The sequence below is a fragment of the Choristoneura fumiferana genome, chromosome 5 (assembly GCF_025370935.1).
Source record: "Choristoneura fumiferana chromosome 5, NRCan_CFum_1, whole genome shotgun sequence".
NCBI classification, from domain to species: domain Eukaryota; kingdom Metazoa; phylum Arthropoda; class Insecta; order Lepidoptera; family Tortricidae; genus Choristoneura; species Choristoneura fumiferana.
Genome location: NC_133476.1, coordinates 12,030,252 through 12,057,326, shown reverse-complemented (window position 1 = coordinate 12,057,326; position 27,075 = coordinate 12,030,252). Strand labels below are relative to the sequence as shown.

The 27,075-nt window shown below is 35.6% G+C and overlaps 1 protein-coding gene and 1 long non-coding RNA gene across 3 annotated transcripts; one reads left to right on the top strand and one right to left on the bottom strand.

Moving 5' to 3' along the window:
• The first annotated feature begins 292 nt into the window (after positions 1-292).
• On the top strand, positions 293-19,657 carry Gabat (4-aminobutyrate aminotransferase). Its single transcript, XM_074087907.1, has 9 exons — positions 293-526; positions 784-896; positions 3,169-3,336; positions 4,539-4,817; positions 7,339-7,499; positions 12,250-12,400; positions 12,570-12,727; positions 15,975-16,243; positions 18,951-19,657. The coding sequence occupies exons 1-9, from the start codon at positions 469-471 to the stop codon at positions 19,067-19,069; spliced, it is 1,476 nt and encodes a 491-aa protein (XP_073944008.1). The 5' UTR covers positions 293-468; the 3' UTR covers positions 19,070-19,657.
• On the bottom strand, positions 3,344-27,050 carry LOC141428142 (uncharacterized). Of its 2 annotated transcripts, none has more exons than XR_012451401.1 (3): positions 26,880-27,045; positions 20,583-20,676; positions 3,344-3,608 (listed from the first exon to the last, which is right to left on the bottom strand). It is a non-coding gene; the product is annotated as an uncharacterized lncRNA (long non-coding RNA). The 2 variants fall into 2 exon arrangements; XR_012451402.1 differs by lacking the exon at positions 3,344-3,608 and adding an exon at positions 12,677-12,764 and having other exon boundaries at positions 26,880-27,050.
• Positions 27,051-27,075: the final 25 nt, after the last annotated feature.

Sequence of the window (27,075 nt, the reverse complement as noted above, 5' to 3'; positions counted from 1 at the left end):
TGAAAATTTTTACAACTTACTGGTCCATTTTGGTAGTAGTCATAAAATATTCCAGCAATTGAGCTAAAAGGCAAATAGGGAAAACTCAATTAAATAAATAAATACTACTTTAGTTTGGCGTTTGGCGGTACGTACTGTCATATTTGAGATATCTCAACATCTCAACGCACAAATCGCGCATGTATTGCTTGCTTTGCTTGATTATTTCTTTCACACTACTCAACTCACTGTTTCTTTCAGTCCAACTGTCCCTTTCCCATTCATTCTCCCATTTCCCATTCAGTCAGTCAGTCAGTCAGTCGACTTTTCAATAGGTAGGTAGGTAGGTCTTCAGGTGAATCAGGTGGCTGTGGTGGCAAAATTTTGTAATAGGTTTTTGACGGATACTACTGTGCCCGTTTCTTTGTATTCTAATTCGATTAATTAAATAAAATCAAAATCTTTGCATATACTTGAGGAAGTTTAGGAATGAGCATGTTCCGACTAGCGAAGGCTGCTGAAAATGTCTTATTGCCTTCGATAAAGTGTAAGTGCAATGCTGCTTATTTTTCATTTATTGTTTTAATTGTCTTATTCATTATATCATTTACATAAGTTTGTGCTCAAAAGCCTTAACTCATTATGTAAGGCTCGAGACATGTAAACAAACGATTTTTTTTACTATGCTAAATGAATATTTTGTTACATTCAGTCTTAATTTTTTTTTTACCTGAGTAGAAAGAAACAGTACTTATTTATTTATTTATTTGTATTCTTAATTATTTATCTTTTGCCAAAAATTAGATTCCAGGAGCTTGTCTGTTACTCTTCAAAAAGAACCTGAGCAACCATGTATCAAAACATCTGTTCCTGGACCCAAAACGCAGCAGTTGTTGAAAGAACTTAATGCTATGCAGGTCAGTGTTGAAACTGTTATTTTATAATATACAGGATGCTATGGGTTATTTCAGTAAATTACTGTATCTAGGCAATAAGGGATAGGTATAACTGATCCCTAAACTTTTGGTATGTCTTAATAATGTTCAATAAACTTTGATATAAAATGAAGAAGATAGTGACCTTTTCCTTGACTGTCTTCAAATATTTAACAAAAAAATTAGATTACTTTTATCCTAACTTTTAGATGTCTACTGTATTTTTAATCTTTTAAAACTAATCCGTATAAACTATAGGTAAGTATGCAACATTTTATTTATCTTTCAACTCTCTAAATTTGCCATCATACAAAAATTTATTTGTTTATTTAATGAAATTGCACAGTATGTACATGTTACAGTAGCACTACCCAGTAAGGGTGTTGCAATATTACAATGTTTAGGTAATTTCTTAAATCTAATTAATGAACATTGATTATCTTCCAAAAATGTGTAGATACCTATACATTTTAAGAATCTTCTAAAAACTAAATTAATAGTTAAGTAATTTACCTTAAGTAGAAGTATGGGCATCACAAAACAAGACATGAGTGAGTGACATGAGTACATACCCAATATAAGGCACTACTAAAGCTAGTTAGCTTTCCATAATATTGCAGATACCTACTTCCATTTGTAACTAATAACATATTTGTAAGACATGGTTTCTTTCTTTAAATGGTTTTAGAAAAAACTTGCTTTAGGTAAAGATCCCTGACTCCCCCCCCCCCTTCTAGATTTGGGGTTGAACAACAGGACAAGAGTCCTGGGCAGTACTTCAAAGGGGTTGCCAAATTCAATGTTGCAAATATCCAGCATTATAATTCTCTTTTGCCTGCTTTAATTTTTTTTAGATCAGGCACTTACTTAGTTAGCAATTTACTCTAGCTAATCCAGGGTAAGTAGGTACTTCTCTGGTGTAATGAGCCTGTTTAATATAATAATACAAACAATATTTAGACAACTACAACATACATTATGTATGTCAGTAGCAATTTATATTACATCCATACATATTCTGTCTGTCTGTTACCTCTTCACTCTTAAACCATTGAACTGGTTTAGATTAAATTTAGTACGGAGATATTTTAATACCCTGTAGACAACATAAATACAATAGGTTTATCTTGGAACATTGCATAGAAAGAAAAAAAATGTTGGTAATATGTTGTATACATGTATATCACAGGCAAAAGCTAATACATAAATACATATTAAACATCCAAGATGTAAGAACAAACATTCATATTTATGTACATCTGTGATCTGTATCAAATCATGTATTTGAGCTAGGACCTCAAACTTTGTAGTCAGATTCTCTAAGCACTATACTAAGTACCATAGCCTACTGGCTATGGTTATACCCATTAACCTTTTCACTGCCACAAAACAAACAAGGTGACATGCTCTGTACGCCACAGAAAAACCAGCGACAAAACAACTTGATTTTTAATTCCATTGCAGAAGGATTAATTTTGAGTTGAGTGTTGGTCATATATAGATGACCGTGGCGTGTGAGGCATTCCATTGGCTGTCACGACTGGATGACTGGTGGTGAAAAGGTTAAAATACAATGTACCATAATTATTCATCAAAACTATGCCACTAGGTAGGCCCTCTGCTCCATTCATTCTACTCAATTTATTTTCAATTGAATAAATGGCTATGAATTGAAGGTGATCGTTATAAATATTAATGTCGCGCGTTGCGTTGTGATTCTGTTGTCGTAGGAGTGTTATTGGGTAGAACTGAAATAGGTTCGGTAGGTAATCGTTATCCTTTGATGAAATTACGTCTCGGACCTAGTAAGGCACATGTATTTTAATATTTACTGAGCCACATAAGTTTCGAAACTGTAAATTGAATGAAATAACATTGATTTCAATTATAGGTGGAAAATGTGCATTATAGACTCACTAATTTTACAAAATCTGATAATTAGGGAAGAATTGATGAATAAACTTACAAATATAGCTTTACTTAGGTACCTTTTCAAATATTTTCTTATCTCATTCAATGGCATTGGCAACTGACGATTTATCTCGAGTACTTAATAATAATAAAGTTTAAATATAAACATTTTTGTTGACAATCTTGATATAAAACATTCATGTTGTAGGTACCTACCTATGTCAGAATATACTAGATGTATGTATCTGCAATCTCTTTATCTCTCATCATTTACTTTGTTGCTATGAACTTGAAAATAGGTATCTGATTGTTATTCTCAAATGTATGACTATATCTATTCCAGCAAGCTTCATCTGTACAACTGTTTGCTGATTACGATAAAAGCTATGGCAACTATTTCGTGGATGTCGACGGGAACGTATTTTTGGATGCGTTTACTCAGATATCGTCGGTACCTCTTGGGTACAATCATCCAGAATTATTGAAGGCATTTGATGATGAACATAATCTTGTAAGTATTTTGACTGAGGTAAATTTAAGGCCATGTTAAACAATACACACAATAAACAGTTAGATACAGGCACCTATCAGTTGCTGCCAACTGCCTGCCTGATAATTTAAATAATAAGAAGAGGTGGAAGTGTTAAAGGGCATAACGCCGCGAGTAACTTCGGAGAAAGCGCAGCACACCTCCCGACACCTCTGAGCCCTTACCCTCGTGTTGCTTCCGGCCATCTTTACGATGGCAAGACGGGGTCCACTTAGTGCAGGGCGAGTCACCACCTGTCAGCAATAACGGTCGGATAAGAAGATGGTTATGGCGGGTGACGCTTTTTCTATTGCAATAGCCGAAATAAATATACCTATGATACATCATACATAAAGATTTTACCGTAAGTAGGTGTCACAATGGTGTGCACACAAATCGTTTCTATTATACACAGTATCAAAGATATGGGACCCCTCGGTTACAGGGGCCCCGAACTCTTAGTAAAATTCGCCGCAGTTAGATAAAAGCTAGGGTCCCCAAGAAATATCGACACGGAGCCCGTCTGGACAAGTTACGCCACTGGTATTATACAGTCACTAGCACTTTGTTGTGGCAAATATTAAAACGGGTGACTGTACCTACACGACATTGCAATTAAGTTTTTTTTTTATTCGACTGGATGGCAAACGAGCAAGTGGGCCTGATGGTAAGATCATCGCCCATAGACACCTGCAACACCAGGGTGATTGCAGATGCGTTGCCAACCTAGAGGCCCAAGATGGGATACCTCAAGTGCCAGTAATTTCACCGTCTGTCTTACTCTCCACGCCGAAACACAACAGTGCAAGCACTGCTGCTTCACGGCAGGATTAGCGAGCAAGATGGTGGTAGCAATCCGGGCGGACCTTGCACAAGGTCCTCCCACCTGCAAAAGTTTCGAGAATTCCTATGAGAACTCAGTATCATCCCGTAAGTTCAATTCAACTGCTGGTGCTGGACTTAATGGTATACGCGTGCAAAGCCGTGGGTAAAGGCTAGTATTTCATATAAAAATACAATTGGAAATTGTGACCAGTGGACATATTGTCTAACGCGCGGGCACTTGCGGTCGCTTTCACCATCTCTCTACTCTACTCTCTTCTTGTACCCATCTGACAGAAAGAAGCAGAAACGATTGTGTTAATGAGTGTGTTACATAATACCTCTGTTTCGTCTTATTTCAGAAAGCACTTGTCAATCGCCCCGCACTCGGCGTGTTTCCTGGGGCCGACTGGCCGGACAAACTCCGAAGCATCCTCCTGCCGGTTGCACCGATGGGTATGACTCACGTCTCGACGATGATGTGTGGCTCTTGCTCTAACGAAAATGCTTACAAAGCGGTATTCATGTGGTACCGCACAAAGCAGCGCGGCGAAAAATTGGACTTTACGCCCGAAGAAATGAGTTCGTGCATGGTGAATAAGGCCCCAGGATCGCCGGATTTGGCTATTCTGTCTTTTGAGGTAGTTAAATAACAAAATAAATATTTTACCGTGATACGGAATATTACGTAAAGCTCTGCGCAGGGGGCGACACTAGCGCAAACCGCCATGACATTGTACCCTCATGACCAAAGAGTTAGTACCTATAGAAATCATGACATATTTATTAGTAACAAAATAACGTTACATTTACATCGATAGTAACCTTAGAGCTATATTTCCAAAAAAAATATTAATATAATATGATATTATGGCATCCTACGGACATTTAAGATATTCAAAAACTACTGAACGCTGTAGAAAATTGCAGTAATATTCCCTATTAATCGTGTTGCGGGTGGCCATGCCATGGGAGGCAGTGATTGCTTCCTATCAGGTGACCCGCATGCTCATTTTCCCCCTCTTTTATAAAGAATTTGGAAAGAGATTAGAAATTAAGAATTTGAATAGTTTGATTGTAAAAGCTACCTACTAGCAGCTAAGCTATATTTTGGCGTTGTAACAACTCGATATCTACCAGGTTGCCTAAATTTTTTACATGACATCTTTAGGTGACAAGTATGGCAAAGCTGGTGGGTTTCGGAACGTTCCATCCTTTTCCCAAAACACCCGTTCCAAAATAACGGTTTCCTAAATCAACCATTTGCCAAAAGACCCGTTTCTCATAGCGTCCGTATACCAAAAGACCTGTTTCTCGTAGCATCCGTATCCCTAAAGATTTGTTTCCCATTATACCAGTATTCCCAAAAGACCGGATGGCTTAGTGGTTAGAGAACCTGACTACAAAGCTTGAGGTCCCGGGTTTGATTCCCGGCCGGGGCAGATATTTGTATGAATAATACAAATGTTTGTTCTCGTGTCTTGGATGTTTAATATGTATTTAAGTATGTATTTATCTATATAAGTATGTTTATCCGTTGCCTAGTATCCATAGTCCAAGCTTTGCTTAGTTTGGGACTAGATCAATTGGTGTCAAGTGTCCCGATATTATTATTATTATTTATCCGTTTCTCATAGCGGCCGTAAACCATAAAACCCGTTTCTCGTAGCATCTGTATGCCATAAGATCCGTTTATCATTTTCCGTATTGTAAAGAGGTTTCATAAATACAATACCGAGTACGTTCCTATTAACAACGGATGTTTTGGGGAACGGATATCAATACCAACGTATCTTTTGGGAGAAGCACATTTTGAGAAACGGATTACTTAGGAAAAGGTATGGTAGGTGACGGGAACGTAACGTATGTTGATCCAGGGTATGTATTTATTACCTGTATGGCAAAACATAACAAACATCCATCCATCTCTATACTTAAAGAAATGTGCTTATTTTTTATTGTCCACCTTCTTCCCGCCATATCTCGTGAAATATTGATCTCAGAGAAAAAATGTATAGAATCTTTTTTTAGAGAATTTTATGTAGATTACTTATGTATGTCTTAGAACATTTTTGCTGTGGGTCAGCGTTTACGAGTTATTTACGGAAAACTAAAAAATAGGACCTTTACAAAAGTTAGCTCCACCCCCACCCATCAGTACTTTTAGTATGTGGTTTAAAACACCACTCCCTACAACTATGTCAAAATTCGCTTATACACGAGTTTTTTCCCCTGAGAGGCAGTTTTTGGTCTTCGTTGGGTAGGCTAACCTTTGATAACCTTTGATTCGATTCTTCCACTCATTCATAACTTTATAAAAATCAGGGATGTAACTGATGTGGTTTTATCGGAACCGAATGCGGAACCAGATGTTTAAATTTAGTTTATCGGAACGAGAAACGGCATCGGAATCGAAAACGGAACCGGAACCAGAATCGGAGCCTGAGAGATAGGTGGACGAGATATTAGTGCAGCACGGGGCAAGCGGGGCGATGAGCGAATGACTGGTATAAACCTGTTTGTTTTTGATTAAAGCCGCTCATGTCCCGCCGCCGGGCTAAGCATTGACATCCGCTGATCCGATATAACTTCCGTTTCCAAAGTAACGGAACCGGAACCGAAACGGATGTGTAATACCAAACGGAAGTTCCGACTTAACGGAAACTGAACCGGAGCTCCGTAACATCCCTGATAAAAATGTTTTTGGAGGATGAAAAATTGAGAATGTACAGTCCAGGAAACTGTATCACGTACTAGGGTGAAACCTTTTAATAATCAATTTCGCTATGAATTCTTTGGTTGTATGAAATGTCAACATGATATTAGCAGCACAAAGGTTCCACCCTGCCACGTGGTTCAGTTTCCTCGACTGTACAACAAGCCATACACATATACTATACAGGTCTTTAAATTATTATGGAATATTTCAGCAGGTCAGTGTCAGGGTTAGTCTGACTGAATACCCCTGTTAAGGTTTGTCCTGTTCAGTCTTCACTCAAACTGACCCTACCAGTAGGTAGAGTAAAATAGTAATTTTATGTAATATTTCTTAATAATTTAAAGAGACCTCGTATTTGATTTTCATTATGAATAGAAAAGTCTAGCCGTCCCGTAATTTCAGTAAGTCTCAAGTCTAATAACTAAGTTTGCTCTATTTTCCAGGGAAGTTTCCATGGTCGCACTTTTGGCGCGTTGTCTACTACGAGGTCGAAACCGATACATAAATTGGACTGTCCCGCATTCGACTGGCCAGTGGCTCCATTCCCAAGATACAAATACCCTCTTAACGAAAATGCATGTGAAAATCATCTTGAAGACAAAAGGTTTGTGTAATGTCAACAAAGCTTATCTAAATATAATGCATGCACATGACATTATTGATAAGGATTATGAAGAAATTGTTCATTCAATCCATGTTAAATATTTGTTTCCAAAAAATATAAATAGTGAGTGTACTAAAAACTTGCAATATTAATTAAGACTTTGCCTCGCTGTAGACGCGGTGCGGTGTTCGCTTGACGCGTTTACTCAAGTTTCTTAAGTGTTTATTTTCATTAAAACATGTACGGCGTAAAGTTAAAAGTTGACAGTTTTGTGACGATTTTCTCCTGCATGGAATAAAACGTCACAAAGCTGACAATATTTAACTTTTCCTTAACCGTTAATTTGACAGTTTATGCCACAACAATGAACATGATTCAAGACTATCTTTTTGTATTTTTTTTAAATGTAGAATGTTTCGGACTATAAGGTAACGACGAGGTTTAAATCATAAACTTTTAAAATTTTGTCAAATTAAGGGTTAACTATGCCCTTATACCTGCTGAGCTGGTAACGTTGCATTTTTGTTAGTTTTTCTCGATTATTCCATAAAAATTTAATGAAAAATAAAAATGTGGTCTGATAGAACTGTATATAATTGAATGTGTCTGCTCCAATAATTATGCGTGATAGACTTTTATTTTCTTTAAAAACCGTTAATAAACATATTGGAGTAGACACAATTAAGTGGAATAATCGAGAAAAACTAAAAAAAAAGCAACGTTGCCAGCTCAACAGGTATAAACGCTCTTAAATGAATGCGAGACGTAACGGGTAAGTTTTGTCGGGTCATCCCAAGCAGACGCTGCGTCGCTTTTTTACTTTAGTATGACAAAGCAATATAAGAAAAGTCAGCCTTTTAATTTGACTTTATTTATTCAAAGCCTGTTAAGTTAAAAATGGTTGATTCCATGTGCGCTTTCGCGCAATAACAAGCCTTAAGATCTTAATTATAAGATTGTTTCAAATATGCATACATTGGATTTCATAATACACTGCTCGTAATGTCTGGGTATCAAATGCGTATGAGATACGTGATGATACGCGATTGATGCCTAACATTTAACATTTTTATGATAATAACACGTGAAGTGTATATTTGACGTATTATTATTATGAAATAATGTGTTTTGCAAATATTTATGTAAGCGCGAAAGTTTACTGGAATTCGATCACAGGAAGTTATAGACAAGCGATTTATTGTTTGACAAGCTTCTTTCATATTTCTTTCTTTTATCTGTTCTTTTCAGGCTTGTAGACGATTTTCCGAATTATTTTACTCCCCACGTCGGAAATCCGCTGTTATGTTGTTTACTGAAAAGTTGAAGCATGACGCCAGTATTCTGGGTGCAGTAACATTTTTTAAACTGCATGACTTTTACGCTATTTGCAAGTTTTGTGTCGATTTAATAAAGCTTTGCAAAGAAAATGGTGCAGTTTGTAGAGTAATAGTGGACTGCGGGACTAAATGAATCTCGTTTTAGCTAGTTACATTAGATTATGATTTTTTATTGCAGTCGTATTTTTACTGACTAGCATTCACATAAAAATATAGTGAAAAATTCCATCGTGAAATTCTGCTTCTATCTATTGTTTGATCCAAATATGACTTAAACAAATAGCTTACTCATGGGGTCTAAAAATTTTAACGCAATTACTTTTTTTATACGTTTATTTTTAACATTGAACATGAATATTTTTCTAGGCAAATATAATATTAAATAAGTAAGTTATTGTGTGTGGGGATGTGGTCTGTAACTGACAGTTACGAAACCCATAAACATTTTGTATGGGAAAATGCTTTTTATTTTACTTTTTCGGCAATTTTTTAATGTTATTACTACTTATCATCCTATTCCTGACGAAGACAAATCCAAGAACACAAAAATACCGCTGCAACTCTTGTATAAAAGGGCAGGCTAAGCTAACAACAGTGGCCCCCGCAAGGGATTTGGTTGTAATTTAAGGTGCAGTAGTGGCAGGACCTAAGAACACTGTATGCGTAATATCAGCCTTCGATCTTCTTTTGTTTCAGACTTAATCAGGAAAATGTCAAAAAATCAAGGTAATTTTTAAACTGTTATTTTAGTTAAACCAAGCAAGTGAGAGTAACCAAATAAATTCAGAATTAAGGAGCATAAAATGGGGCAAGCACAATACACAAGGGAGCAAATAACAGTTTAAAAATTACCTTGATTTCTTGACATGTTCGTGAATAAGTCTGAAACAAAGGAAGATCGAAGGCTGACATTACGCATACAGTGTTCTTAGGTCCTGCCACTACTGTACCTCAAATTACAACCAAATCCGTTGCGGGGGCCACTCTTGTTAGCTTAGCCTGCTAGACCCTTTTTATACTTTTCGCATTTGTACATGTTCCTCACGTTCCATGTTGCAATCTTCACGGCACACCCGGGGATTCTTAGCACCCTCTGACCATTTAAGGCCTGCCGGGGAGTGAGGGCCGTTGTGTTGTATTAGCTACTCGTAGCCATAATGATTGTCCTGAGAAAATTAATGCGGTGGTTTTCCCTTTGCCTTCCACATCGCTGTTCGTTATAGATGTCGGCGGCCGATCGTAAAATCCGCCAGATCACGAAATTCCTAGGCATATCTTGAAATGGCGCTATTTTATGATATGCCTAAAAGGTGGCCAGGTATAACACGATTTGCCTGAGAAACAATACGGCAAATCGATTAGAGCAACACATTCGTCGATATTCCTAGCTCTATACCGGGCACATCGTGATATGCCGAAAAAAACAAAGTCAAAGTCAAAATATCTTTATTCAATTTAGGCTATAAAAAGCACTTATCAATCGGTCCCATTTCTATCAAGGATCACTCTTTGAGACCAACTAAGGTTAGAGTAGTAGAACACCCACAAATCAAAGAAAACTTTTTCCATACAGTTCGTAGGGTACTAATTTGCAAAGTGAAACTTTCGCATGTTGTTTTTTTACGAATATGAATCCTTATGCTTAAAGAAAATTAAACAGTATGTAGACAACTAAAAACTGAAAATTTTACCTAAAGTATTTTAACTAGTCTTAACCCAGTATTGCTGCCCCATCTCAACTTTCCACCCTGGATAAGAAAAAAACACCCCCACTTTACGTCTATGGGAGGTACAATAAAATTTTTATTTTTAATTTTCTTAGGGGCTGTAACACCATCCATTGATTAGCGTTAACCGACGGTTAAATTTGATGCCGTCTCCGTCTGTTCAAACAAAACAAATAGAGACGGCATCACACGTAACCGCCAGTGAACACTAATCAATGGATGGTGAAACAGCCCCTTATTTTACCATTTTGTCGGTGTGTGTATATATAATTACAATAAAATTACAGATTTCTAGCATTGATAGACCCTGAGCAAAGCCGCGGACGGACAGACAGACAGAAATGGCGAAACTATAAGGGTTCCGTTTTTGCCATTTTGGCTCTGGAATAACACATAGGCTATTTTTTTTGACATTCGTAAGTGCTTGTTATATTATAGCCTAAATTGAATAAAGATATTTTGACTTTGATTTTGAAGACCACGATATAAATTTTGGAAATTTCCAGGGGAATTTTGTAAAATCCCGAAAATTTCAATTGCAACTACCAGACCAAATAGTTTAAGCGTGCGAAGCCGCGTGTAAAAGCTAGTTTTATATGTAAGTCAATTTCGATAAAGTAACAGATAAGTAGGCGCGGAGTTTCACGGAGGATTCTTAGGCTAAGACTCGTTCTGCTTCTCCTATCACTCTGCTTTATTTATGCCAAGGCTGGAAACTTTGCATGTCGTTCACGTCTCTTGCCAGCAATAATTATCCCAAGCTTTTGTCTATGACTGAAGATGTTCTTTTGATTTTTGAGATTTTTATACCTTCAAACTGATAGTGTTTAAATAGCTTGGTTATGAAAAGTTTGAGTGTAAATTAAAAAATAGAGTTTTATCTGCTTAAATAAATATCAATGAGGGCTATCGCGTATGAATTCGCCACTAGAGGCGCTAGTGTAGCGTGAGGTCTCCGAAATGTCAAATCTCATAGTTTTTGGGTGACCTACGCGGGTTTATTTATAATTAGAATAATTTTGTGAATATTTTGCAATATCTGAAATTAATTATGGCAATTATGCGTTACGGGGCAATGAATGTCTGTGTTTTGAGACAGTTTTGTCTTTCGGAAACCTTTGTCCTCCCTTTTTTCCCGAACAAAACGGGGACTATGCAACACTGTGGCATGCTCGATATTTTTATGGTACGGTTTTAAGGTGTATTAAATATGATTTTAATCTAAACTTTGTTTTCAAGCCCGTAATATCAGACTTTGAAAGACATACTTAAAAACCTCACGCAACAGTGCGCCATCTAGTGAGACAAAAAACGATATCCCTCATTGCTTGAATCAAATAATTGTAAACTGAGAAATCGATAGCGGAGGAACAACTAATTTATTTAACCAATGTAAAATTACAAGTCTTAATATAGCACAAACCGCTAATATAAGTTTAAGTAAGGTTAGAAAATAATGGTTTGCTTGAACAGATGCTTGCACTTGTTGTTTTTTTTATCAGATATCTCCTGACTGCCTCCATTAACAAACATAACTTGTTAATATGGCATACTAATAGTAATTAGTTTAAAATATGTTTCATAATGGCACTCTCCACTTAGCTGCTCACAATTACTTGATCAACAATCTATTTCCAAGATTAAATTATAATCTTTCGCCCTCTTAAAATATACTTTCATACTTAGATGCCTTGAAAAAGTGGCAGATATCATACAACGACGCAGAGACGGAGGAAGACCAGTAGCAGGCGTTCTGGTTGAGCCGATTCAGTCAGAAGGAGGAGATCATGAAGCGTCTCCCGAATTCTTCCAATGTCTTCAACAAATATGCAAACAGGTTAGATTTCGCTTTTTAAAAACTTTTGCAGGTTTCAAAAACATGCAGCATTAAAATAAGTGTGTTCTTGCGAAGTAACCAGGTTATTATGTCGATACATATCAAAAATTGCCTAGATCTACAAAAATTGGTACTATATTTTTAGCTTTAACTCTCCTTTTTTCTTCAGAGTGGAGTCGCTTTCATCGTAGACGAGGTGCAAACCGGCTGCGGTCCTACCGGCAAGATGTGGTGCCACGAACATTTCCAACTGACGTCGCCTCCTGACATAGTCACGTTCAGCAAGAAAATGCTGACTGGAGGCTATTTCTCCTTGCCAGAGTTCAGGTATGTTCAGATATGGCAACATTCGACTTCTCTGCATCTAGAAATTATCGTAGAATGAGGCATTTTAAGACCAATTACAATATTTTACTATATTTTCAACAGACTTTAAAAAGGAGGAGGTTCTCAATTCGTCTGTATTTTTTTTGTGTCTTTGTTACGCGATAACTCCGCCAATTGTGGGCCGAATTTAAAAAATCTTTTTTTGTTCTAAAGGACATACATACTTCCAAGGTGGTTCCATTGACACCAATTCAGGATCTAATGATGGAATCTTAGGGAAATCGAGGGCAACCTCAAATTTTAAAAGCACACCTATAGCGATTTTGACATTTTTAACACCAAGTCAAGTATTTACATTCAAAAAGTATCATTTGGTGAACTGGATCTGATGAAGAAGACCGTAGGTACCGGCACTCTGTTATAAAGTAATATAACTGTGCCGTGTTTGGGCTTAATGGAATCGTTGTGAGATGTACTTTGGCTACAAATCACTAAAAACCATGAAAAAAATTGTTTTAACAAAAAATTTAACCAACTACAAAGACCTTGAAAATAATTTTCTACTAGTTTGAAGTCGGTGCCTCAGCACGAGCCAGCAGGAGTGATTGAAGCCCAATAAATATAGTATGTAGGTGAGGTAGATGACTATAGTTCCACTTCTGCTGGCTCGTGCTAGTCGTGCTGAGGCACCAACTTCAAACTAGTAGAAAATTATTTTCGAGGTTTTTGTAGTTGGTTCCATTTTTAGTATTTTTTTTGTGTAAGTCGTTAAGCTTGTTTGTCATTAATCGCAAATCTATGAGAATCTCAAATTAAGTGATTTAATTGGCAGGTAAGGTCAACCGGGGCGAATGCGTCACAATACTTTAAACCGCATATTTATTAGATTATAACAAACACACTATGTATCCTTAAAAGCTATAACTTATGATACAACCTAGAATATTTTATCTAATTTCATATTTTAGTGCCATTTTATGTATGTAACTTCTATGTCTAAATTAAGTTCCTGTAAAAGCTGGGATTTTTAGTACTAGTATTATGTGATCGGATTGGTCGGAATTATTTTAATCGAGATAATTTTATAAAAGCACACATGACAAAGTTTATAATTATGTTGTACGCTAAATTATAGCCTTAGTTTAGGGTAATTAGTTGAACAAAAATATTCGGGGCTATAGCGTCTAATAGATCTCGTTTCTTATAGACGCATTAGCCCCTTCCTAGATTCCAGGGGTACCAAACAATTTTATCTCCTAATAGCTTCGAGTATTTTTTTTTACATTTCTTTTTTTTACAAACTAAGTTTTCTAGATATGAAGGTATTGTAGGTACAGATTACAAATTTATTCCTTAATTAGACATATGAACAGATATATTTACAGCTATAATATTATCCTAAAATAAAATTAAAGAATTCAACCCCTCCAAAAATATGCCCACTTTACAGGAGGAATTTTCCCATTTTAAAAATTATCCATTGAAATCTGTTCATTTGATTAGTTATAACGTGATGCTGATAAAAACAAACCGACAAACAGACATGAATTCAAAACAGCTTAGCAATTTTTGGGTTCTTTTTTTAACAAACTAAGTTTTCTAGATATGTAAGTATTGTAGGTACAGATTACAAATTTATTCCTTTATTAGACATATACAGTTAGATTTAAAGCTATAATATTATCCTAAAATAAAAGGTTTCGGACCTGAGAAAATGAGGCTATTGCGTTTCAATAGACGCAATAGCCCCAATAAGACGCACGCAATAGCTCCGAAGCTAAAACATAACCAACAAATTTTAAATTGCATATTAACTGCAAGTTTTAAGCTAATTACATAAAATAATCAAAACAACGTGTATTCAAATGCATTAACAAAAGTACTTAAGAAACATCGATTCACTTAAGACTTTGTTAGGTACAAATGCACGTGTTGGCACACAAGAAGAGTCGAAATGAAATGACTCATTAAAGATGGCGGAACACTTGAAAAAAAAAGAGCTTGGCCACGACATCTAGTGATAGTTTTTTTTGTACTGTTAGTGCCAAAGCCTTTAAAAAAATGGCTTGAGTAGTTTTAAAGGATGATTTTCTTATGATAATTGGAGTGGACGCATTAGCCCCGTAGACGACATAGCCCCGGTTGACCTTATTTTCTTTTAGGTTCTGTCATTGTCTATTTTGGTGGGTATAATCGATAGGTTCTTAATTTGTCAATTACCTATTAGTTTAGGTCTACAGATTAAGTAATTTAACAAAAACATAACTTCCGTAAAGCTTTTAAATAAGTAGGTATGCTTCTATAGTAAATGTTAAATTAGTATGTTTGATGGATTATTTGCGGTAGTTACTTTGGCTTGTTCCTTTGAAGAGACTACTGCGATTGTTTTCATACTGGAGTACAATAAAAACGCACTAGTTCCTTTCAAAGGAACTACCGCGAATAATCCTGTTTGATAGACTTTTTGAAACGAAATTTAATGCCATAGATGACTTGAAAAAAAAAAATCTTGCAAAAAAAAAAAATTTACAAAAAGTTTAACCGACTACAAAAAACCATAAAAATATTTTTCTACCAGTCTGAAGTTAATTTTTTTTTCACGCTTTTTAGTGTAAAAGATCTAAGATGCTATAGTTTATTGTCAACTGCTCGTCACCTTTTACGAAAAATTGCTTTTTCCGATGCAGAGACGTTCATTATTGAGGAGTCCTGGTGCATCACAGCACCCGTTCCATTTCACCATATGAATTACCATGAGCTTAAATTGCTTAGCAACTGCGTTAAAGTAATTGAAATTCAACCCGTGAAGTACTTGTTATTGAGTAATCGCTCCATTGGTCAAATTTGGTCTTCATCATCAGTTCCACTTCACCAAATGATGATTTTCAAGAGCAAATGGACGAGTTACTCCTAAATATATCGAAATTACCATAGGCGTTCCTACAATATTTGAGGAGTTCCCTCGATTTCCCTAGGATCCAATCATCAGATCCTGATTTGGTGCTTATGGGACCTAATTGAAAGCATTCTTAAACGAACGAAAAAAAAAAATTTCAGATCGGATCATAAATGACGGAGTTCTGATGTAACAAACAAAAAATAAATAAAACCGAATTGATAACCTCCTCCTTTTTTTGAAGTCGGTTAAGATATATCATTAAATTTTAAAAGAATCGCTCCATTTTTTGCTTGCTTAGTCCTGAGTGAGACAAATGATTAAATGATTTTATTTATTATATGGTTATAGACCTGCACAAGGCTATAGAGTATTCAACACTTGGATGGGTGACCCAGGAAAACTGATCCTTTTGGAAAGAGTGCTTAAAGTTATTATGCAAGAGAATCTACTGGCCACTGTGGGCTGCACAGGATTAAAGCTAAAAGAAGGATTACATCAGCTTGAGAATGAATTTCCCAATCACATTAACAGTGTCCGAGGTCGTGGCACGTTCTTGGCATACAATGCACCAACTACTGAATTGCGAGACAAGATAAATAATAATTTGAAGAAAAAGGGTAAGTAAACATAGCAAAATAATAATATTACAATTAAGAACGCAAATAATAATACCTAATGCAATTTAATATAAAAAAACAGTTTATTATTGATAGGAAACATGTCTGACTTATGAAATAAGTACGAACTTCAAAAATGTGTCGATTACACACGCACCACGCACGCACGCCGCCACGTGCACCAATTATTGACTGTTAACTCACCCCCGGTGTCAAAAATGCTAATAGCTGAGAGACTGCTCCATCAATTCATCCATTGTTATGAAGCCCCTAAATGTAACAAATAAACGTAACAGCTCATAATGCAATATTACTGTAGGTACACATAATCAATTGTTCGTTCACGGATAAAACATAGATCAATCAGTAGCTATAAAACAGCGTCATGACTAACTGACTGAATGACAGACTGATACCTAATGCACAGTTTTAACTACAGAGTTAAATATTAACCTGCGTATATAACCATGAAATATTTTATCTACATGCATATCATAACTTCCCTATTATATGTTTAGAAACGACTATCAAATGGCCTTTATTAAGAAACCTGGTATCTGCGGGTGCATCTTAATGTTCACGTTAAAGTACAGTGCATCCTAATGTTTACATTAAAGTATCGGTAATACTTTTTTTAACAATGCATATCTGCACATATTGTAGAAAACTTATGACATGCATGTAGATAATAATAATTATTAAAAATAAAACTTTAGCTCTTTATTATCTGTTTTATTTAAGCTTTGGTAGGTACTTCAAACTAGTTATCAGTAGCACTAACTTAAAAATACAGGCCATATCTGAACATATTATAGAAAACTTATGATATGCATGTAGATAAAGTTATGTATGCGGCTATACATAATTAGGCATTAAATCACACTCGTGTGATCTTATTATGAAACTCGCCTTCGGCTCGTTTCATAAAACCACACTCGTACTTTAATGCCTCTCATTATGCACCAGCCACATAAATAACTACTTGAGTATCATAGAGGTGTACAGAAATATATATTTTTTTAAATCCCATAAGTTAACTAGCCTAGTTTTACCCGACTGCGGCGTAGTCTAAAATGACCTGAATATAATATAGCTAGAAACACACTGACGCCGGCCACTGCTCTCTGTGTGTTTCAAGCTTATATTGTATGTCTGTTCTGTTCGTAACTACTCAACGGCTCAATAGAGTTTGAAAAATGATACGCCATACGCCATTATATTCGTCTTTATGGAGTCACCAGATAAAATAAATCAAAATAGTGGAGTGGTGCGGTGTAATGAAAAATGTGGGATATCGCAATAAAGGCTTTAAAAGGAGAGTATGAAATGCAGTTTGGGGTTGACAAGTCAAAAAAAACCCAACTGCATTTATAGATGTAGTGAAAAAAGTTTTTACTAAAGCAAAGTAAAAATCAATCTTAGGTCAATGTCACACAGACTTTAACATGAAAAAAAAATTCTCACTTTACCTCTACGAACAAATATTATTTATATTTCTTGTTGTGTTGTCTTATTATTTATTCGTAGCTTTACCTATACATACTTGTATTTATTATTTACTACATTGTATTTACTTTAAAAAGGTCAGTAATTTTTTTGCAAACATTTTTATATTTGTTATAACTATATTATTTAAGCTCTTGCGCTAAGCGGGCGTTTTCGTGTTAAGGTGTAGGTAGGTACTTACTCTTTTTTTTCAATTTTGGAAAAAAATAGGTTTTTTCCTACTCCGTCCCCATTTTTAGGGTTCCGGACCCAAAATGGCAAAAACGGAACCCTTATAGTTTCGCCATGTCTGTGTCTGTCTGTCTGTCTCAGGGACTATCAATGCTAGAAAGCTGTAATTTTGTACGGATATATAAGTAAATTTTGCCGACAAAATACAATTAAAAATTAAAAAAAAACACATTTTTTTAGTGTACCTCCCATAGACGTAAAGTAGGGGTAATTTTTTCTCATTCAACCCTATAGTGTGGGATATCGTTGGATAGGTCTTTTAAAACCATTAGGGGGTTGCTAAAACGATTTTTCGATACGGTGATTTGTTTGCGAAATATTCCACTTTAAAGTGCAAATTTTCATTAAAATCGAGCGTTCCCCCGTAAAAATTAAAAAAAAATAGTGTAAAAATTTGAAAAAATCAGGATGGTAGTAAGTATATCAAAATTTCAAGGAAAACTACAACGGCTAAGTTTGCTTGAGAATTATTAGTAGTTTATAAGTAAATAACAGCCTAAGGTATAAAATATACCTAAACTTGGAAGATTCCGTATAAAATACGAAATTCTTCGAAAATTAAGTAATATTTTTTATGAAAAAAACGGCCAAGAGAGTGTCGGACACGCCCAAAAAGGGGTTCCCTACGGAATTTTCATACAAAATTTTATAAGTCAGTTTCGTTACGCCCATACTAAGTGTATGAAAAAAAAAGCATACCTACCTAACAAAACTGTATTTTTTTGGGTAATTTTTTTAAACTATCGGAAGCTCTCTTCTAACTATAATTAACTATGAACTAAACTATAGGTGCTCTAGATTCTGAGTAGGAAAAAACCATAGTTTTTTACAAAATTTTAAAGAAAGAGAACTTATTTACACCTTAACACGAAAACGCCCAAGCGCGTTTTCCCTCTTGGGTCAATATTTAAACTTTACCTAATTTCTAGTCTTTAACTGCACTGAGTAAGACCGTGAATGTGTTTCACAGGTGTACTAGGAGGTATTTGTGGAGAAAATGCTATACGACTGCGACCAGCGCTGATCTTCCAACCAAAACATGCTGAAATTTATTTGGATGCCCTAAGGAAAACTTTAAAAGATCTGTAAAGAAGGAAAGTCGATTTCTATTGATTTATTATTTTTTCGCAGTATTATTTTATACTATTTTATTTAGAGCTGTCAATTTTATTGATAAGATGGTATTATTTGAATATAGGATCTATTTTACAGTATTTTTTTATTATTACGCATTTAATAATGATTTGATCTTGATTCAGTGTAGGTAATTAATTATAATAATGCGTTCGTGAGTTAGAAAAAATATATTATTGTCATGAACGTCAACTAAATATTATAAATTTAAGATTGTTTGCATTGTGAGTCTTTGTTACAATAATTATAATAACAAAAAATATTCACGAGATAAAGCCGTTAAGATTTTGGCGCACAATATTTCCTATTTCGACGAATAGTAACGCCATCTCTACTTTTGCCCGTAGTGGTTAATTTATATTCCGTATATCAGCGCTCCGGTCCCGACACTTCTATTTATAACAAGTTGTACTATGGTAGGTACAGCTACGAATGTGAGATACATATATAAAGTTTTTTTAAGATAATTGAAGCTTTTGAAAACTTGTGTTACTGCTCTACAATGAATGTCTTCCATATAGAATAATATAGATGTTTATTGAATTTGTTGTTTTATTTAGCATCTATCCTCATAAGAAACAATGATGTGATAACATAGCAATACGGTGGGTCAATGTCTATGGCATTGCAGTCTATTTGATGCACAGCCATCTTATAGTGCTAGCGGTATGTAGGTACACCCCGAAATTCAGTAAAAAAGCTGCAAATCGGAACGATTGATCTTTAGGTCATACGAATCAATTTGACCCGTAGCACAAAAAAAGGAGAGCAGTTATGACGTCATCTTTTTTTTTGTATAGAAACAAAAAAAAACTGAAACCTATCCTGTATGGCACCTAATGAAAGGGCTTACTAAGCCGATTCTAAAAATGTATCACATCATTATATTTCAGTCACTTGTTTTAATTAAAATAAAAATCATTTTTAAAACATACCAAGTTGGGGATCCTCCAGATATGATGTGGTTGAATCATTATTTGTAAAATATACCTAAAATGATATGTAATAGACTCATATCCAACCCCAAGAAATCAATTTTAAAAATATTTACATTTACATTTCAAAAATGATCTTTGTAAATATTTCAAAAAATTGTTTTAAAATCACATTGTTTCCAATGTCAATTGTATGGAAGTAATGGCTTCGTAAAATACTGTGTTAAAATAAGTATAGGAGACATATTTAAGGTGAAACAATTAATCATATCATATTCAATTTTGTTTTTTTATTAAGTAGGTAAGTGCTTACGTCTTAGGCTGGTAGTTAAGTGTAGAGGAAAACATTTATTAGGGAATAAAAAAGATTTACTTACTTACTTACGTTTTACCTTTAAGGTCAAACTCCGTAACTACTTGCAAAGTTATTAGACAATACATTTGGCATAGAAGTTGATGTAAGTGGAAAGTTAGTTAAAAGCAAGTTAGAAGAGCCAAATACTGTATTAAATATAATGACCCGGATAACTCACGTCTTAAATCGAGTTTAGCTCGACATGTTTCGGGCTAATCCGTAGCCCTTCGTCTTCGGAGCAACGCGACTCAGCGGCTGCTGCAACACGCGCACTGCAACAAAGCCAAATACTGTTTTAATATTTTCCGAATATTCCTTTAGGATAAGGAATAAATAGGATACGAGAAAGCTGCGCTTTTCCGAGCTCTACCTTGAAAACTGGGTGTATAAGAATAATTCAGACGATAGATAATTTAATGCTCTACAATTTTGTGGTATGGTCAGCGTCAAACGTAGCGGATCACTTTTTCTGTGTTGTATTAAATTAATACATTGTGTCAATCTTGCACATACGATGTTAAGTAGGTAGGTATGTACGTGGCTGTAAAACGACAAAGTTCAGAAGTGTGCACCTACTTTTGATGCTGACCTTACTTAAATGCAAATGTCATCTAACTAAACAATACTAGGAAGCGATATATTTTCAAAAACTGATGTTCATAACATTTGACACGAGATTCTATAAGACTTTGTACATTTTATATAATCTCAAAATAAAAGTTTCCAGCTTATTACCACCTCTCATTCCGAGATTGGTAACTCTTACATTGGTAACTTTTACTTTATTCATTCTGGCTTAAGTTTTCTTAATTTTTGCCACCTACCTATGTTTTAAAAAAACTTGAAGGGAAAGAGTAACACAACCGGTCTTTAATCGGAATGATATTTAATGAATGAAATGACGACATCAGTATTGCTCATTGCGGCAAATCCCGCGAGCATAGACCGGTTCGGGTTACGTGTAGTTTAAGACAAATACAAATAAAATCAAGAAATGCTTAAAAACAACTGTACATAAAACGTGGACATTACGCGGCAGATATTATAAGTCAATGACAAACCCAAATGAGGAACCGAAAAGACATTCACACGGGTGGTGTGAGTCAGACGACGTCAGCACGCTGCGCCCGCGCCGGCACCGGCCCGGCCTTTGGCGGCGCACGCGTGTGGTCGGGCAATCGGACATCAGCCCACCTACCGACTCAACTGATCTGGACTCATAATTGCAAAGTATACTGTTTAAACCATTTCGTAATTGAATAGTTTATTATGAGTAAAATAAAATGATGATTATGTTAGAGGCAGGTAAAGTAGGTAAGATTCAATCCCCTGTTTTGAAAAGAAAGTCTAAAAAGCATTGAACTTAATTATATAAAATAACATAGGCAATCATACATTATTATGGTATGAATCACTGCGTTAAGTAAAAGAAAGTGTGATGAGAGTAGATTCGAGTAGGTACCTACGTCGCGTGCAAACATCAAGTTCCACTACGGAAGTAGTCGTACGTAAAATAATTTGCAGCATTGTGGGATGATTTTATGTGTGCGAGCAACACCTGGTCAAGTGTCCGCCGAGACCATTTCCAGTAATAGTTGGGTATACTTTCTCTAAAACGCTCGTTAGGAGGTTTACTTTATGGAAGTACCATTTTGAACTTTATTGCCATAAGCAGTAATATTAAGAGGCATATAGAGGCAGGTATTTTATGGATGTGTGAAGCGTGCAATTACTTATTTAATAATTTGGAATCGTTTCTCTGGCCTTGATCACGCGTCGGATGTGTTGACGCCAATTTGGACAAATTCAATTACCAATTTCTCTTTCACAGTCTACATTTCCTCTTTTTGTTAGAATCTATCATTTCAAGTGCCGGTTGGACATGCGAAATCAGGTAACTGTATCAAAGCAAATGAAATAAAAGGAATCTATACTGGTTGGTTCCTGCAACTCTCAGTAAGAGACGACTGCCTACTTGCAAAGAAAACTTTTTCGAATGACTAATGTTTGCCGTCATTAAAACTCAAATAATTATAATAATAATTAGCGTAAATATTCAATGAGCAAATTTAGAAAAAAAACTAATGTTTTGGAACTGTGACTATACCTACCTGTACGACTTGGCTCACATCACAAGCTTATGCCTATCAGTAGTAGTATCAGTTTTCTCCCTATCAGTAGAGAGCAAGATCATATAAGTAGAGTCCTTTTGAAATTATGTTTCTTAATTAGTTAATTTAATATTCCCACAGAACACGACAAAACACGTCACGGTGCGCTATTTTAAGACACAGCGTAGGTATCTACCTAAAAGCTTGTCTACTATTCCAATAATAACTTCTCTAACACAGTGCAAAAATAGCTCTAATAACTCTATGTGATCCAGCTGAAATCTGGAATTACATTACTGCCGTTCGTGTTCGTTTTTGTTTCCTTGGACTTTTTGATAGGTAACTAAAAGCACATACTTATGTATATGTAGGTACCGCTAGTAGATCGTCGTTATTTAGCTTCTGGATATGTAGGTATATTGAACTCCGATCTACAAAAAGTTTTAGGCGAACATACAAAACCCATTTCGATCTATTGTTTTGCGTCATCATCATCATCATGTCAGGCGAAAGACGTCTACTGCTGGACATAAGCCAGGCCTTCCCCAAAATTGTTTTGCGTAATTGTCTTTTATTAATTGTAGTCTTTCTTTATGATAAATACTTATGATGCCTTAGTTCTACTCTTTGGCTATGCAGGTATTCAAGACATTCTACAATCTACATTACAGAATTTACAGATCGTTGAAAGCTAAGTCATATTCCTACAAAAAACCCAGAGCACGCAGCCCCATTCCATGATTGCTTCATACACGCGAACCATAAATTTCCATCGAGTCTCCGCCACGTCTGTCAATCTGCTTCAACACAGCATTAGCCTGCCACGTAGCCATAGCCGACGTTCAATTGTTTAAATCATTTGAAATTTATTTTACAAGACGTCCAATCAAACGGTTGACCAACTCCACCGAACTCTATCATAATCAGTGTCCTTAGTGTAAGTTATCGGTTACAAAATAGTATTTTACCTACTGATCGATATACGGTGTCTCGCAAATAAAATTTCCCAGCCACAAATAGCCCTCTTCTCTGCAACAGTCCTAACTATCTAGATAGAACGAAGATTGGTGGATATAGTGAAGATAGCATTAACCATTCGAGTGGTTTGTTTGATGATTTAAAATGAAATTGTAGTGGCCCATAACCTATACATATAATTAAGTTGAAGTTTAGTCGATGTAATATGAATTAAAAAATTAAAACACTGAACATTCGCGTACATAAGTACATAACATAAACAGATGTACAGGTTGAAACTTTGAACGTGAACATAAATTAGTGTTTCACGCTCAGTTAATGCTGGACAATAATGCATTGACTCATTTGGTGGATGAAATTTGCGGTTTCCATAAACTGACTTCGTGATTAATTTGAACAATGTATGGAAATGGAAACCGCATTTTTTTTTCAGACTTCCTATTTTCAACAAATTTTTAATTATAATACTGTCCCTCATTAACTGAGCACGAAACACAAATTTTTCTTCACCTTCAAAGTTTCACCCTGTAGGTATTATAATACAATCAAATTATATAGATAGACAGATTGCTAAACATCAGAAAAAGGATGAAATAAATAACTCAAAATTTTCAAACAAATATTTACTCTGTGTCAAAAAATATATAGTTACGAAGAAACATATCATTTATTTTTTGCTGGCCTGTTATAATTATCGTAGGTACTCTACTTAACACTTAAGTAGGTATAGTACAATGCTAAGCTGCGACAGTTAACTTGGTTGGTATGTAACTGAACAAACCAAACACAGTGTAAGTAAAGCGGCTTTCATTCGTAGTCGCAACAGAAAATACGCTGGGTCCGAGTCCGACCTCCCGCATCGCCCACAACACGTTGGCGCTATTTACGTAGTCAATATTAATAGATCTTCACGAAATCATATTTTTAAGAGCGAAATTCTAAAGTGCCAAGCGAATTCGCTTGACATTGAGCCCTCGCGCAAATACGTAACTAAGACGTACGTCTCTACCGGTGCTACCGGGTACTAGGGAAGCTTCTCAGGAATTTGGCGTAGCTTCCTTCTGTTTCAGTGTCTGAAAACAAATCAAGGAAACGAAGGCTCATTTATGTAAATTTTCTTAGGAACCATAATATGCTGTTTTGTTATATGGATAGCCAAATCAACGCGAGTAGGTAGGTACTTAGGTTTTAAGACTTTTTCTTTCATGTGGCCGGTATGTTCGCTACATTTGGTTTCATAAATAAATTGTTTGACTAAGTATATTAATAATAATTTACTTCACATTCTCCGCAGCCCAGCCGAAACTCCTCTAAACTCCTTCCCAACCTTTACCTACTATTAGTAATCAGATAAGGTAACATGACATTTTGTCAGCTGACTAAGTCTAGACACAAACACTAATCAGGTTTACTCACTTAAATGTAGGATCCTAATTGTAGAATGTTGGCATTGCCAGTTTTGTTTTGCACATTATCCTACATTAGCAGTTAAGAAAACTGATAATTTCAAGGTACAATGACCGACTGACATGAAAGAAAAATGTGGTAGTAAAAGAGCCTATTTGAACCAGTACAGTGCCGTGACGTAGAGCTGATTTCAGGTTGAACTACTTTGCTAAGCACTGGCTCCTACTGACCCATTTGTATTGACTACAAGTTTGTTGACCTCGTTGACCGGCGACCCTGCTCGCGGTTAACTACGGACAAAGCCGCTAATGCAGCGAGGCTGACTCTCGTTTCAAATGTTTAATAGCTCACTTTGATCGAGTAGGTAACATTCAAGGAATTTAATTTTTTAGCCACCGTGGAACCTTTTCAAAGGATAAGTCATTACTACTTTCCTTGTTAATTAATGCGATGTCACTATGACGTTTACTGTGAAATACAATAATATAAGAGTGTACATGGTAACGTGTTTCGCTTTCAACAGGAAATTAGTTTTGGGTCAAATGTTTATAAATGCATACCTATCTATTACCAACTAGTCTTTTTAGGGTTCCGTAGTCAACTAGGAACCCTTATAGTTTCGCCATGTCTGTCTGTCTGTCTGTCCGCGGGTAAGCTCAGAGACCGTTAGTACTAGAAAGCTGTAATTTGACATGAATATACATATCGGTCACGCCGACAGTGGTACAATAAAAAAAAGGTTTTTTTTCCCATAAGTACACGTAAAGTGGGGGTGTTTTTTTTCTCGACTTAAACAAATGATAGCGGCTTAGATTGCTTGAGAATTATTAGTAGTTTAAGAGTAAATAGCAGCCTAAGGTATAAAATGTACCTGAACTTGGAAGATTCAGTACACAATACGAAATCCTTAGAAAAATATAAGTGCCAAGATTCCTCTAAGTGCCCATTACTCAGTAGTTTATATCCGGTTCAAAGGACCATGTTTGTTTATGTGTAGAACTGTGGAGTTATGGCAGCACAATGCTTGTTGATTGTTTTTATCGGAACAATTTGTATCAATAAGCAACACAAACAAAACTGATTGACAATAGGTGGATTCAGCTCTGCGGTATACACCTACGTACATTTTCTGCTGAAATAAAGATATCATTCTAGACCTGTATAAGTAAATTAAAAGTAAATAATGAGCGAAATTCCTACCCAGGACTTCTGTTTTTTGCATAAAATAAAATAACATAAGGTATAATATTTTGAGTTTAATTTTGTGAAACTTGTTATTCGTATGAAGGTAGCTCTTTACTTACAGCGCAACCCATAAGAAAAGTCTGTAAAAACCCTACGATATCTGTAGGAAAAACCTTATTTTTATTGTATGTCTGTCTGTCTATGTCACTAATAATATAAAATTACCCCGCACTGCGTAATTTTGCTTAGAAGACAGGGGTCTACTCTATTATAACATTGCATATTCATAGAGATACACCTACAAAGTACGGATCCCAGGCAGGGTGCGCAACTTGGCCGGTTTTTTGTCATTTGCCTAGTTTTCAAGGAAGGAAAGAAGGAAGTACCTACTTAAGGTGATATGAGTCTAGTCTAAGAACACAAGAGATGATTTCCGTACATCTCTTAGTCATAAACATCACGTGTGGTTCGATACCTATACGTACCTAACTAGGTAAAATACGTCTACCTACTTATGCAAATTCGATTAGAAAGTTGCACGCATAAGAATTAATACGTTTGTCAAGAGTTATGGTTGACTAATGAAATATCGTGAGAACATTTCGACAGATGGTTAATAATGTAAACCTACTAATTTGCATTTTAACAATTAGACGATTTTTTAAATTCTTATATCTAACTACGTTCATGTATAGGTAATGAATAGGTAGTCATCGATATTATTTCTCTCACATGATAATTCCACTACTATAGTATATTATACTACGATCGAAGTCAATTCGGTCCGGACTTACCGGTAGTGTAGCAAATGTTCGTTCCACGTTCGTTCATTGGCTCGTGTTCTTTCGTGTTCGCTTTGAGGTCCATAGGTACAACAATGAAGAGCCCTATACTTACTTAATACGAAGTGCAAAATTTGAACTCCGTATCTTGCCGTCTGAGAGGCAACGAGAGTGAGAGGGACAGTACGATACAAACTTCGAGTTTCGA